The sequence below is a fragment of the Chlamydotis macqueenii genome, chromosome 14, assembly GCF_036417535.1.
Source record: "Chlamydotis macqueenii isolate bChlMac1 chromosome 14, bChlMac1.mat, whole genome shotgun sequence".
NCBI lineage: Eukaryota > Metazoa > Chordata > Aves > Otidiformes > Otididae > Chlamydotis > Chlamydotis macqueenii.
The window spans coordinates 1030865-1043258 of NC_141569.1; the positions used below are offsets into that span (position 1 = coordinate 1030865).

The window sequence follows — 12394 nt, forward strand, 5'->3', positions numbered from 1 at the left end:
ATTGCCTCTGCAACTTTTTTTTCCTCTCCATTGTAAATATTTACATTGTTCTGAGGCAGTTTTAATTGCAGGATCACAATTATTTCTCTCAGAGGATATTTGCCTCTTTCAGTTCAGAAGATGTGTCATCCTAGCTTAAGGAGAAGTTACTGAGTATTTTGATTTTTTTTTTTTTTTTTTTTCCCTATGTTGTTACCTCGATTTATGAGTTAGTCCACACTTTGCTTTCTGTTGTGACTGTTTTTTCTTCCTGGCCTTTTTTCTTCTTGGCCTTTTCTGTGGTTCTTATCCCATTACTGGGGTGAGTGATTTGGTCTTCACAGTATCCCTACAGATAAGAGGCTGGAATTGGACTCATTTTACAGATAGGTATATGAAGTGTAGAAACTAAACCATAAAGCTTACACTAACTTTGCACAACCAATTTGACACACAAAAGACTCGTCCTAACTTCAACTGCAACTTAGTTTGCCAGACTTTGCCAATGAAGAGGGAGCAAAGAGCTCTTTAAAGAATATAAATTAAATTCCTACTCTGAATTACTCTCCAGGGGAATCTGCATGCGAGAGGCAAGCCACCCTCGTTAAGGGCCTAAAGAGAAGTATCATGAGTACTAGTCCTGATGCAAATTACCATTTCTAAAGAAGTTGTTTATAGTTACTTGTTCAGTGTCATGACAAAACAGAAACAATCCAGATTTCCAGGTTATTTTTCAGCTGTCTAACCAAGACAAATCTCTTTTCCCTACCCACAGCATCTGGTTTCTTTTACTGTAAATTCACACCTTCTGAAACAAATGAGAGAACAGTGTTACATCAATAACCCCAACACAGTCCAGATTTATTTCCACAGCAGCTTCATTCTGTATACTAAATAGAGGTAGAAAAAATAGCATGCGATCGTAAGGTTGTGCTTTAAGCATCTTACTACAAAGTACACATGTGAAAGGGTCTAATTTATTGTTGCAGTTTTAAATTTAACATTTTTAAACTGGTGAGTCTTGACTTTCTTACGTGAATATTCTTCCAGGGTACTGAACAAATGCTGTCAGATTAACAGAGAGAACGGCAATATGAAAGAGAAAGATGTGAAGTGCAGAGATATGCCAGTCTCAGATTCAAGTTGTTTGCAATCAGCAGTTTGTCTTCTTTGTTTATAGCTCAGTAAAAATACATCACACCGTAGGTTTTTGTTCCTGTCGGTCATAGGAAAGTTCCCATGAAGTCAGTGAAATTTTTCTGTAAAAGCCTGAGACTGACGCTTCCGAACAACAGTGTGAATGTGATGTGATGCTTTCACTGTTTTGTTTTGGTTTCTTTTCCTATAGGTGAAGATGAGGATGAGTTTGAGAATTTCATGCTCCCCCTCACAGTTGCATTTGAAAGTGTGACTCAGGTATTCAACAGTAGTTTTGAACAAGAAGAAGCAAAGGTAGGTTTATTTCAATTGCAGGGAAAGAAATTATTGGTGGGAAGAACTAATAGTGGGACAAGCATTTAGCAACAAGCTTGTCCTCTCTTCTGTCTTCCTCTCTTGGCATGTATACAGCTGTATACTTCTATGTGTATTTATACCCGTGTGTATAGAAATATATGTATGTAGTTAGGAATATAGACAGTAGAGATACAAAGGCTGCGAGTGAGTATCCTAAATAAACTTTGTACGAAGATTTTATAAAGGCATCGGAATTTTTCAGTGCTTTGCAGATCAAGTGACCCCATTTGATCCCCATCTGTAATCAAAAGGACAAGTTTGTGTTCAGCGATAGCTTATCTGTTTCATATGTAATATTTCCCTTCACCATGCAAGTATCCGGTTTGTGTATATTAACATATTTATTTGGGGGTGTGAGGAGACGTGTTTTAAAACAGTTGATAAAACACTGCTGCTTTAAAGAATTTTTTCAAACAAGAATTTATTATATAAATCAAGACGTTATTAAATGGCTGGGCATATATGTATAAATAGGAACTGGTCTTGAAGTATTGCACCCTTAAACTGAACAAAGTGATTAGGATAACTGATAGCTAAATAAGGTTTTTATGTGCCTGTGGGAGCCATATTAGGATTGATTTGACAAGTCAGTTCAGCTGTGGCAACAGTCATAATATCTAACACAACATTATGTTTTATTAGTAAAATCCTTAAGTGTAGCAAGCTGTTTGTGTCAAAACAACAGTATATTTTAGGGAAGAAAAAGACTTGCTAGATACAAGCTGCATCATCAGGAATGATAATATATTAGAACAGTTGCATTAAAGAGATCCCCTTCCACTGTCACGGCGTAAATAGTTAACAGTGCACACAGGAGTGCTCATTTCAGCTATACAGGGTTGATTTCAAGAAACTCTAATGGTAATTTTTAATTTGCCATTTTAAAATATGATGGAAACTTGTATACTGCATCATTATTTTCTTATAAAAGGAAATGGATAAATATAAACAGGTATGCTAGAAATATTGAGTAAATAATTTGTCTGCAATACATCTCTGACATTACCAGAAGATACTCAGTTCACAATAAGCACTTGAATTAAGCTGATTTTTTTTTTCAAATAGTACTAAAGGTTATTTCAACAATTACTTGATTCTAGTTTCCTCACTTTAAAAGCAAAGTTGTTGCTTTATGCATTTAATTCTAATAACTTTTTATTTATTAGACTTGTTTCATCTCATATATTTTCAAGTCATAAATCCTAAAAATTAGAACAAAAAGGTCATTTTGACAGCATTACCCTTTCTGTAGGAAACTGTATTTATCTCATGTGAGGATTCAGTTTATTAAAATAATTTTGCCAGTGTCCTGTCTGGTTTGCTCGTAACAGTCTTAGTAGAGAAATTTTAATGGAGTGCCAGTGATATATTCCTAAACTAGCAAGTTCTTAACGACCCTGGAAAGTGACTGCTTGATTACACTTTAACGGTATTTGCAAATAAAATCACAAGTAATTAAGGGGAAATCTCTAGGCTTTTGAGCAAGTTTGATGCATGATAACTGCCTGATTCAGCTTCATCTAGAGTAATGCTGTGTAGACAAGAGCTACTGAGATCAATAGCAACATAATGATAGTGGCAGAATTAAGTGAGTAACCTGAGAACTGTGTCTTCAAAATGCATGCAGCTGCCACCAGCCAGGGCCACACAGTGCACTCCCTGCTTCCGTCCTAAATGTTCATCAAAAGACGCCCTGCAGGAAAATGGAGTTAGATGCTCTTTATTGCTGATCGTGTCTCTTGCCACATTTATCAGGGAAATTGGATTAGCAGTTGGCAGCTGCAGGTAGACAAGGTTCTGCAGTGATTAAATATGCAGCTTGGCTGCATTTGTTGTGACAGACCTTTAGTAAATTCTACTGTAAGCACCATTTGTCTAATTTGTATGAAGAAAACTTGGTGCTTTAAGCTACTGATAAAGAACTGAATCTGTTGCTTTATCATAAACAAAACTTTTGCTCTAAATTCTTTTAAACATAATTTATTAGGTTAACGCTATTTTTCTATCACGATGAATAAATAATACATGCAAAAGTGCTTTCAGGTACTTCATTTTGCAAGTACTGAAAACAAAACCAGTTCAGTTCTTCACTAAAATGCTTAGTATTCTGATCCACAGGGAGATGACACTGTTAAAATATCACTATGAAAATGGTCCAGGACTGCCACATTCATTTAATTTGTGGGTTTTAGTAGGACTTTCTAACTGGCTAGGGTGTTTTTTTAGTTTTGTAATATTTCTGAAATACACCACTGAAAAATGGTCACAACAAGGGAGTTCTTTCTTTTTAAAATACATTTGTAATCATTAAATCTGCATACAAAGCATATGTTTAGTTTTTTTTTGTTTCAGGGAGTTCAAATATAATTGAAAATGGCTTAAGTAATTGTGCTTTACTTTCCTTTTTTCTTGGAGTTTGGTTTGGTGGGGTTTTTTTTTTTGTTTGGTTTGTTTTTGTTTTTTGGGTTTTTTTTTGCTACTTCATTCTTCACATTTTTATATTAATAGGAAAAAATGTCTGGTATTAAAACAGTGGCTCTTTTTTCTCCTAAGAATTTCAAGGTTTCTCTTGACAATCCGGTTAGGTAATATATCGACTGGGTAGCCGGAATCTCAGTAGTACTTTGTTTATAGTTGTGACATCATCAGATTTGCTAGAAACGCATGAAAAAAAGCATCTGAGGAAAAAGCAGTTAAATAGCAACATGCTATCTTTAGCTGGTTTGTAGAAACTCGACGCTGTTAAATTATTTAAAATCCTTGATTTTCAGCTTGCACACATTAAAAGTTTTCACACTAAGTGCCAAATGTTGCAAACAGCACTTTAACAGAATGATTTTGCTTTGATCCCTGTAGCAGTTCCTGAATAATTTATCACAGGTTATTGCCTTAATTCTGGAGAGGGATAGAGCAATAAAGGCAGATGAAAACACTCCAGTTGAAACACCTTGGGGCCTGCTCATTCCTCTGACACGGCTCTTTTGTTGGAACTATTTAGAGGTTATTAAGACGTGTCTCCAGAATTAAGAGTATGCTGTAAGGATGAAGACAGCCATCTTAATTCTAAAGACAAAGCGCAATGACCCTTCACCTTTTTTTTCCTTTGTTGTTATTATATAGTAGAATTATGAGGGTAATATTATAGCTGCACCCAGTAGTGCCACTATAGTTAAGGGTCTGTCAGACTTTCCATTACGAGCCCCATTTTGGGGGTGGGTGGTGTGAGTAGTCTTGACCGTTTTAAATTGCATTAGTCAGGCACTTGGCACATGTTGGCAAGTCATAGGATTTCTTCTGTGAATATTTAAATCTTCAGCTCCTTTCCCTTGAAAAAAGATCCATTGAGAAATCTTCTTCGGGACTTTGAAACAAAATACTTGAATTTATTTTTTTTAAACTGCTTTGCTTTAATTAATCTTAAGTAAACCTATCGCTATTCAGGGAAGAATATTTCAAAACCAAAATTTGAACGAAATTGTTTCATTATCAAGAAAAGCAAAGTATAAACCCACAAACTACTGAACAAGTTCCTCTTCTGATGTTTCTTGTATTTACTGCTCTTCCCTTCTCCTCTTACTCCTTTTGCAGTTGCTGGTGGTGGTGTTAAATGTTACTTTGCCCCAGAAATGGCTGGTGTTCAGTTAGGAATGACGCAGTAGCTCCATGTGTTCTTCAAATTACTCTGTTAAGTTTGCAAGGCACTTTGAATCCCACAGGATGACAGACAAAAAGTAGATGTATAAGTGTATAATGTTTGTCATTAATAGGTTTTATGCACATAAGTGCACTTGAAAACTCATAATGGACTAAAACTGGACTGTCTTGGGATTGGGGGGAGTGTCTTACTAAATGACTTAAGCAAGCATGGAATCTAGGGTGAGTTTTGCTCCTATTAGAGTTTCAAAGTATGTTTACCAGGGACTTAAATGGGTCAGGATTTCTGTCAGGATTCTGTAGGCTATTATATAGGCTTTTCGGACATTGTCAACTGTAGGCAGTGTTGGTTTGTAAAGTTGCGTTCTGATGGATAGTATCTAAACCGTTGAATTTGCTGGGGTTTTACAAGACAAGAATATTATGGTGCCTTGTAGATTGAGGTTATTTATTAAGAACTGTGGTTAATGGTATGGGCTTTTTAATAACAATACCTGAATTTAAAGAATAGAAAACCAAGCAATGTAGTTTATGTAGCAGTTATTCTCATTACTTCACAATTCATGGTCCAGTGGTGTCTGAAATAGCCTATGTTTGTGTAGGTTCCCAGCAATCTGGGACCATACTTTGAAGGAAGTTGCACATCTACTTTAATTAATAGTTTTTAGTCTTATAACCAAACTGTTTCTTAAATATATTTGCAAAAGAGTGTTTTCTTACAACCGGTTGTATTTATAGAGACAGAATAAGCATGTTAGAGGCATATGGGTTTGGCTGGCTGTCTTTTTCTAATCCGTGTTTTAGAGACCACGGTAAGATGGTGAGCTCTTTCTCTCCGAGTGCATCCTCCAACAAAGGCAAGTTCACGTCTTGACAGAGGCTGCAGCTCCCCTCTTCCCTGCTCCAGCTGTTCCTTTGTGCAGTCCTGCTTGACTCCTTTTTTGTGACTACAATGGGCAAAGGAACCAGAATCTGGAAGATTTCCAGTCCCTTGTATGCGTTGTTGCATCCCTGTATCCCTTCAGAAAGAAGGATAAAGTGTTGCTGCCGAGGTCTTTTAATTCTGTACGTTTGGGCCACTGTGTCTCCTAAACAGTTATTTTCTGTGTGGGCGAAACAGCACACAAAGTATGAAAATACAGATGACTATGAAGTTACAATTTTATATTGCATCTTCTCAGTATTGAACACTTCCTCTCTAGTGATTCCAGAGTCCCATTAAAGTTAATGAGAGTTGAGACCTCGCCGCGTCTTGCAAGTTCAGGCCATTTCAATGCACACCAGAAAGGAAATGCAAATATTAAAATACTCCTAGCAACCTCACCGGTGTTTTGTAGGGAGCTCAGTTTATCCTTGGATAAATCTGTGTGCGTGCCATCCACGTCAGTTAGACTAATGGCTCTGTGGATGAAAAGTAGAAATTAGCCCTTGTGTAAGATTATGTTTAGCACTTTAACAAGACATCAGCCATAATTTGCTCTTTATGTGACCAATTAAAATTAATATGCGAATCTTACCTTTTGTATTTCTCAACGCTATAAATATTACAGTGTAAGCACCAAGTGGTACGTGATGGAAAACTCTGGTTTTAAGAGAGAACTCCTTACTGGCTTCTTTGTCGTGCTTCTATGGTTATTGGTTTTTTACCAGACTCTGCAGCACTGTGATCTTTTATTATGAAAAAAAAAAAACAACTAGTACAAACCCCACCTGCAACAGATGGATAAAATTCATTAAAACTATTTATTTATCAAAAAAGAATATTTATATCTATTGAAAAGTTTGTTTATATTGTTAAAATATTTTTCATTCACTAGTGTATCTTATTGAGGTCTATTAATTATCCTGAAAATATCCCTTTAGGAGGGGCTAATTATCTATGCATAAAATGTTGTCTCTGTTTGTGCTGGAAGGATTCTGGAGCCACACTTCAGTCCTTAAAGGGGAAAAAAAATAATCTCAGAACTCATGTTAATACAGATAGAGATTTGCATGGTCTTCTGTAGACAGAAAAAAAAGTTGCTTTTTGAACAAACGTAACTTGGAAAATTACTTGAAAAAAAATGATCCAAAAGATATGTTAAAATAACAGTACAATGAGAATCTCAGTGCAACCTTAATTGTAGCTTGTTATGAGTATCAGTCTTACACCTCATTCAAAATGTTACAAGCTTAAATTAACATTTTATTGTTACTTTAAATATATTCATACAGGAAGCACTTTTAAACTTCAATACAGCGTATCCCCATATTTTATTTTAATTTGCATTATTTGTTAGGATAGCACCTCGAATAATCAAAAGCCTTTCCTAAGCATTTTGCTGGTGTTATCACTGTAATACTTGTAGAAATCCTGTTTGTTAAAAGGATCTTTGTGTTTTTCATAAAAAAAAAGATTTGAGCGAGATGTTTAAACTAATGAATCAAAATCAGATATGTGGTCATTATTGGCTGATTATTACTCCATCTGCTCTGTGCTAACGTGAAAATCAATTACTGTGTCTCTTTCCCACTGACAGCGTATGTTGATCGGGCTGGCAAGGGATCTTCGAGGGATTGCCTTTGCGCTGAACACAAAGACCAGCTACACCATGCTGTTTGACTGGATGTATCCTTATTACGCTGTGACAATACCAGCTCTGTGCGCAGAGGGATGCCAGGCCCCTTGCATTAGTTTAATAGTATGGCACAGTGGGGAAGAGGAAACAAAGCTAAATGAACTAATGTGTAATCAGCTAAAATTACAGCACAATGGCAACCATGCAGTTAACGGGGAAGGACCACAGAGAGGTCACTTTTTTGTTGTGTCACACTACTAATCGAGAAAGCACGTCCAAGTGTTTTTCTTCCCTTCGTACATCCCTAGTGTTTTCATTTTAAAAAGCTGTCTTTAGCTCCAAATATAATGTACCTACATTTGGTTTAACATCAAAAGTGCTTAAAAAAAAATACTGTACAAGTGCTGTCTGGGGAGATTTCTCTCTCTGGTATGAATCATGTCTTTAATTTAGTCAGTTACTTTCTATTTATGTCAGCTCTATTAATATCGCAACACCTGCAGTCGTCTTGATCCAGAAGAAAATGGACATCTGAAAACAAAATCCAAATCTTTAGACTGTAGTTTTCTTCGGTAACGATAATAGAACTCTATTTGCTTTAAATATTGTATACATTTTTATGCCAACAACACAATAATACTTATGGATATTCTCTTAATACTATGGGAAATGTTTTGTATTTTTATAAGTACAGTAGCTGTAATTCTCTCTTCAGGCACGCAGTCATATTAGTAACAGACAAATACATAGTGAAGTAACTATGAAAATATTTATTTTATAATTTAGATCTCACAAAGCTGTGGAAGTTAATTATATATTTGTTTTACGGACAGAAAAAATAACATTCAAGTACAATTACATGCTTTACTAGAAATCAAGCTTTTGAAAGTATTTTTATTTTAAGTAAATAATGAAACCCTACTGTTTCCTAATAATCTTCCTGGTTAAGAAAGAGGAATGCATCAATATAGAATTGCAGCTGGGAAATTAGCCTTTAAGGACGGGAAGGCTGTACAGCACAGCCTGCTATGATCTGGTAGGCATCCCTGTGTGGTGGGTGCAGGATCCTGATGACCAGTCAGATAAGCCCTGTAAGACCTTCGCCAGCCTGCAGTGTTTCTGTCTATGTGCAGGCTCAGCTTGCAGAAAGTAAGTCCAAAACATAAAGCAGTGGAATCTTTTTTTTCTCTTAAAATCTGTGGAAAGCATCCCTTAATTTCAGTTTTAGAGGACTGGAGGAGAAAAAAAAAAAAACCAACAAAAAAAACCCCAGCACAACCGTAAACTACTGAAGCCAGGCTGTGAATTAGCATCTCATTTTCTAGTGGGCACCACTGGGTACGTTTAACTTCGTTAGTACTGTTCGTGCTTGTGTTACCCTAAAACCTAATAACAAAATCAGGATGATGTGTAAAAGCAGATCAGTGCTGCTTCCATTTCAATTTCTTTTTACTTTGTTTTTCTTAGTACAGCATGGGTATCATGCTCTTCTCCTGTGCAGAACTGCAGATTTCCAGTTGTAGGAGGAGTGATAGCAGAGACTTACCTCCTCTCCATTTCAAAGAAATTGATTCATCCATGGAGAGATTTTTTTTTTTTTTTTAATACAAGGATCCAGGATTTGTAATCCTCAGGGCCTTTTCCTGTGTTTTAAAAAAATTAATTTATTCATTCCAATTTATAAATTAGGTTTATTTCAAATAAATAAAACCAGCCTTCAACCTTTGGTTTTGTTATTTGATATAAACAATAAAAATAGATTGAAATGTAGCTTTGTATGGAATTCAAAACTCAGACCTTCTCAGTTTCTTTTCCCTTGCACAGGTTCAAAATTTTTTTCCCTCATCACCTTTGGTTGTAAAGGACAAGTGCATGCTTCTGTTCAGTGGATTTCACCTCATTTGGCTGAGTCCAGCTTCATCCAGGTATTGATCCAAAGCTGTAATAGCAGAATAAGCTGCTATTATCACAACTCTTATTTACTGTATATAAAGACAGAAAGGTAAAGAAGGGAGAGTCAGATGCCAATTTTATCATGAAAGTTTAACTATCCTTTGATTAACCTGTTTCTTTTGTAATTTCAAATATCAGAAAATTATTTTAATAGCAAAGAATAGCTGTTTCTCAAACAGATTTTTTTGGTTATGTTTCAAGCCCTAATATTTCAATATTGAAAATGGCAAATACAGAATATTAGCCAAAGTAAATCTGATTTATTTGCATTTATTCGATAAACAATACAAAGGGGCAAGGGATAAAAGGCTAACCTTTTAATAGACTGTAAGTTACTGTTTATTCTGTATTGAAGGCTATCAGAATTATTCACTTGTAAACCTTTGGTAGAGGGATGTATTGATAAACTTTTCAGGTGATTGCAGGAAATATTTTTATTATAAGCTCTGTCATAACAAAACAAGTTACACTCACTAATCTCTCACCTGAGAGAGTCTTTTTTTTTTTTTTTCTGATTGCAATGTTTAGGTTTTAAGTTTTGTCCAGTAGATGGCAAAAATGAGCAGAAATAATTTCTTTTAAGTCCTTTTGGTCTGGGAATGGGAGGGCGGGAGGCACAGAGGACACGGCTGTACCTCGTATTTTACCGTTACGATTGAGTTCTTAAGATCCTGGTTTAGAGGTGAATCGTCAGGTATGCTGAAACCGTGCTAGATTGCCAGATAGGGCTGTTGTGTAGCAGGCTTGCTTATACTAATTGAGTTTCTCTAGCAAATCAGGCTCCTTGGAAAAAGGCCAAAGGCTTTTCATAATTGTATTGACAAGAAAATGAATATGATAAATGGTGTTCATTCAGCTGAGACAAGATTTATAGTTTTCCTCTGGCAAAGGATGAAGAGCAAATACTTATAATAATAGTAAAATTTGTTTTAAAATTGTGTAAGGTGATCTCTCAAAAGACTTCGTTAAAATATTTCCAAATATTTCAAGCAGCTTTAGGTGCTAAGTATAGCATCTTCCTAAATTGTCTGGTAATAAAAATGAAGAAAAACATCACACAAACAAACAAAACAAAAGAAAAACCCCAAACCCCTGGATATGAAAGTCATTTATTCTTCCTGAAATATTGATATGTCAAGCTGTCAATGACGATTCCAGTACCATAGCTTTGGGAAGTTTATTTGCCTTTTGTATTCATAACACATGGTCTCTGTAATTTGGAGGTCACTCCTGAACATGCAGGTGTGGCCTGAAAAAGCCTGTGTACCAACTGGAGTAGAATCAAAACCTGTTCTTCTTAACAGTGATGATTCGCCTTATATATTTCATTCTGCTATTTACTTCAAGACTGCCTGGGTAAGATGTTGAATGTTTAATCAGTGTTCTTCCATACTAATACCACACTGTTGTCTAAGGTCCGTGGCCTCGCAGTCGGATACGCCCATGGAGATGCAGCTGTAAGGTCGGGGCAATAACCGCTTTTTGGTACTTTCATTTAGTGTTTCTTGCAGTTAGGTGCTAACCCATAGGCAATTCTTCCTGTATTCCTCCCAGTTGATTCTTAATGACTACTGTTGTCTGTAAAAGTGAAAGGTTGAAATAAGAAAATGAGTTGCAAGAATTAAATTATTAAGTTGACTCAGAGTTGCGGTCAGCTAGATAGCACACGATATGTGTGCGTGAGTGCCTGAAACTGGCTGCCTATATAAAAATACCTATGTGTAGAGATACATAGATACTGAACTTATAGAAAAGTGATCTGCCGGTGAGATGGTTTGTCTAGTGGTCATTTAAAAGTTCCAGTTGACCTAGATATTTGGATGTTCGATCGTATGCTGCTTCATATGTGGATCACTAGAACAAGTGAAACAATCTTTTCACCAAACTGCCACTGTTGCTTATTTATCCAAATTCGTATCATATTTCTTAACAAAATAAAACCACATGCAGCAATAAGATGGCTTGTTCAAAATGAAACTGGTTTTGGAGAACTAAATTTTTAAGTTAGTGTTTTAAGGATTCAGGATTAGGTGCAAACTTGAAAGAGCCCAACAAACAGCTGCAGGAATTGAAGTTTCCTAATCACAAAGAAAAAGGAGAATACATTTTCTTGTGAAACAGGGCTACCTGATCCATAATGTGTTTGTAATAGCTGTTATTGCCAAGCTGCATTGATTCAAACCTCAGTATCATTTTTTGCAGTTTGAATCCTGTTGAGCTTGAACTGACTGGTCAGGTTAAGTTCATTAATTAGCCAGATTCCTTGAAGCTTGTGGTTAAAAACACTTTAAAATAATATTATGTTTAAAACCAATTTATTCCACTTTATCAGATTGATAAGACAAATAATAATAGAGTGCTGAAGCCTTTTGGTTGACCCTAGCTTTTGTGCAATTTGACTGTGGTCTCCAGTCTTTCCTTGTCAATGAATGTGGAAGCTTAAGCAAAGTTTAAGTTTTTGAATTAAGATAGCTAATCATCTTGGATATACTACTGACTTACATTTTGGTTTTAAGGTTTGTCTGTCAAGTTAATCTCTTCAGCATGAAATCTGAAAAGGCAAATGGTTTTCTACCCCGCAAAACTCCTCAGTGGGGCTTTGCGGCATTGCACCATCTCCCTTTCGTGTACATGGGGCTACTGGGGAAGCCAAGGAAGAGGTGTGGTTTAGGAGAATTGATAGCACGGCTCAGTTCTGTACCTTACATGAGATCTGCTGCTTTTGGAGTATATTG

The 12394-nt window shown here is 36.0% G+C and overlaps 1 protein-coding gene across 2 annotated transcripts in view; it reads left to right on the forward strand.

Moving 5' to 3' along the window:
* The window catches only part of RANBP17 (RAN binding protein 17), a 156160-nt gene that overhangs the window by 99450 nt on the left and 44316 nt on the right, over positions 1-12394 (forward strand). For both annotated transcript variants that reach the window (XM_086758784.1, XM_086758785.1), the window contains exons 19-20: positions 1328-1431; positions 7668-7756. In XM_086758784.1, coding sequence (XP_086614910.1) covers positions 1328-1431; positions 7668-7756 — 193 coding nt within the window. The remainder of the gene's footprint in view (positions 1-1327; positions 1432-7667; positions 7757-12394) is intronic.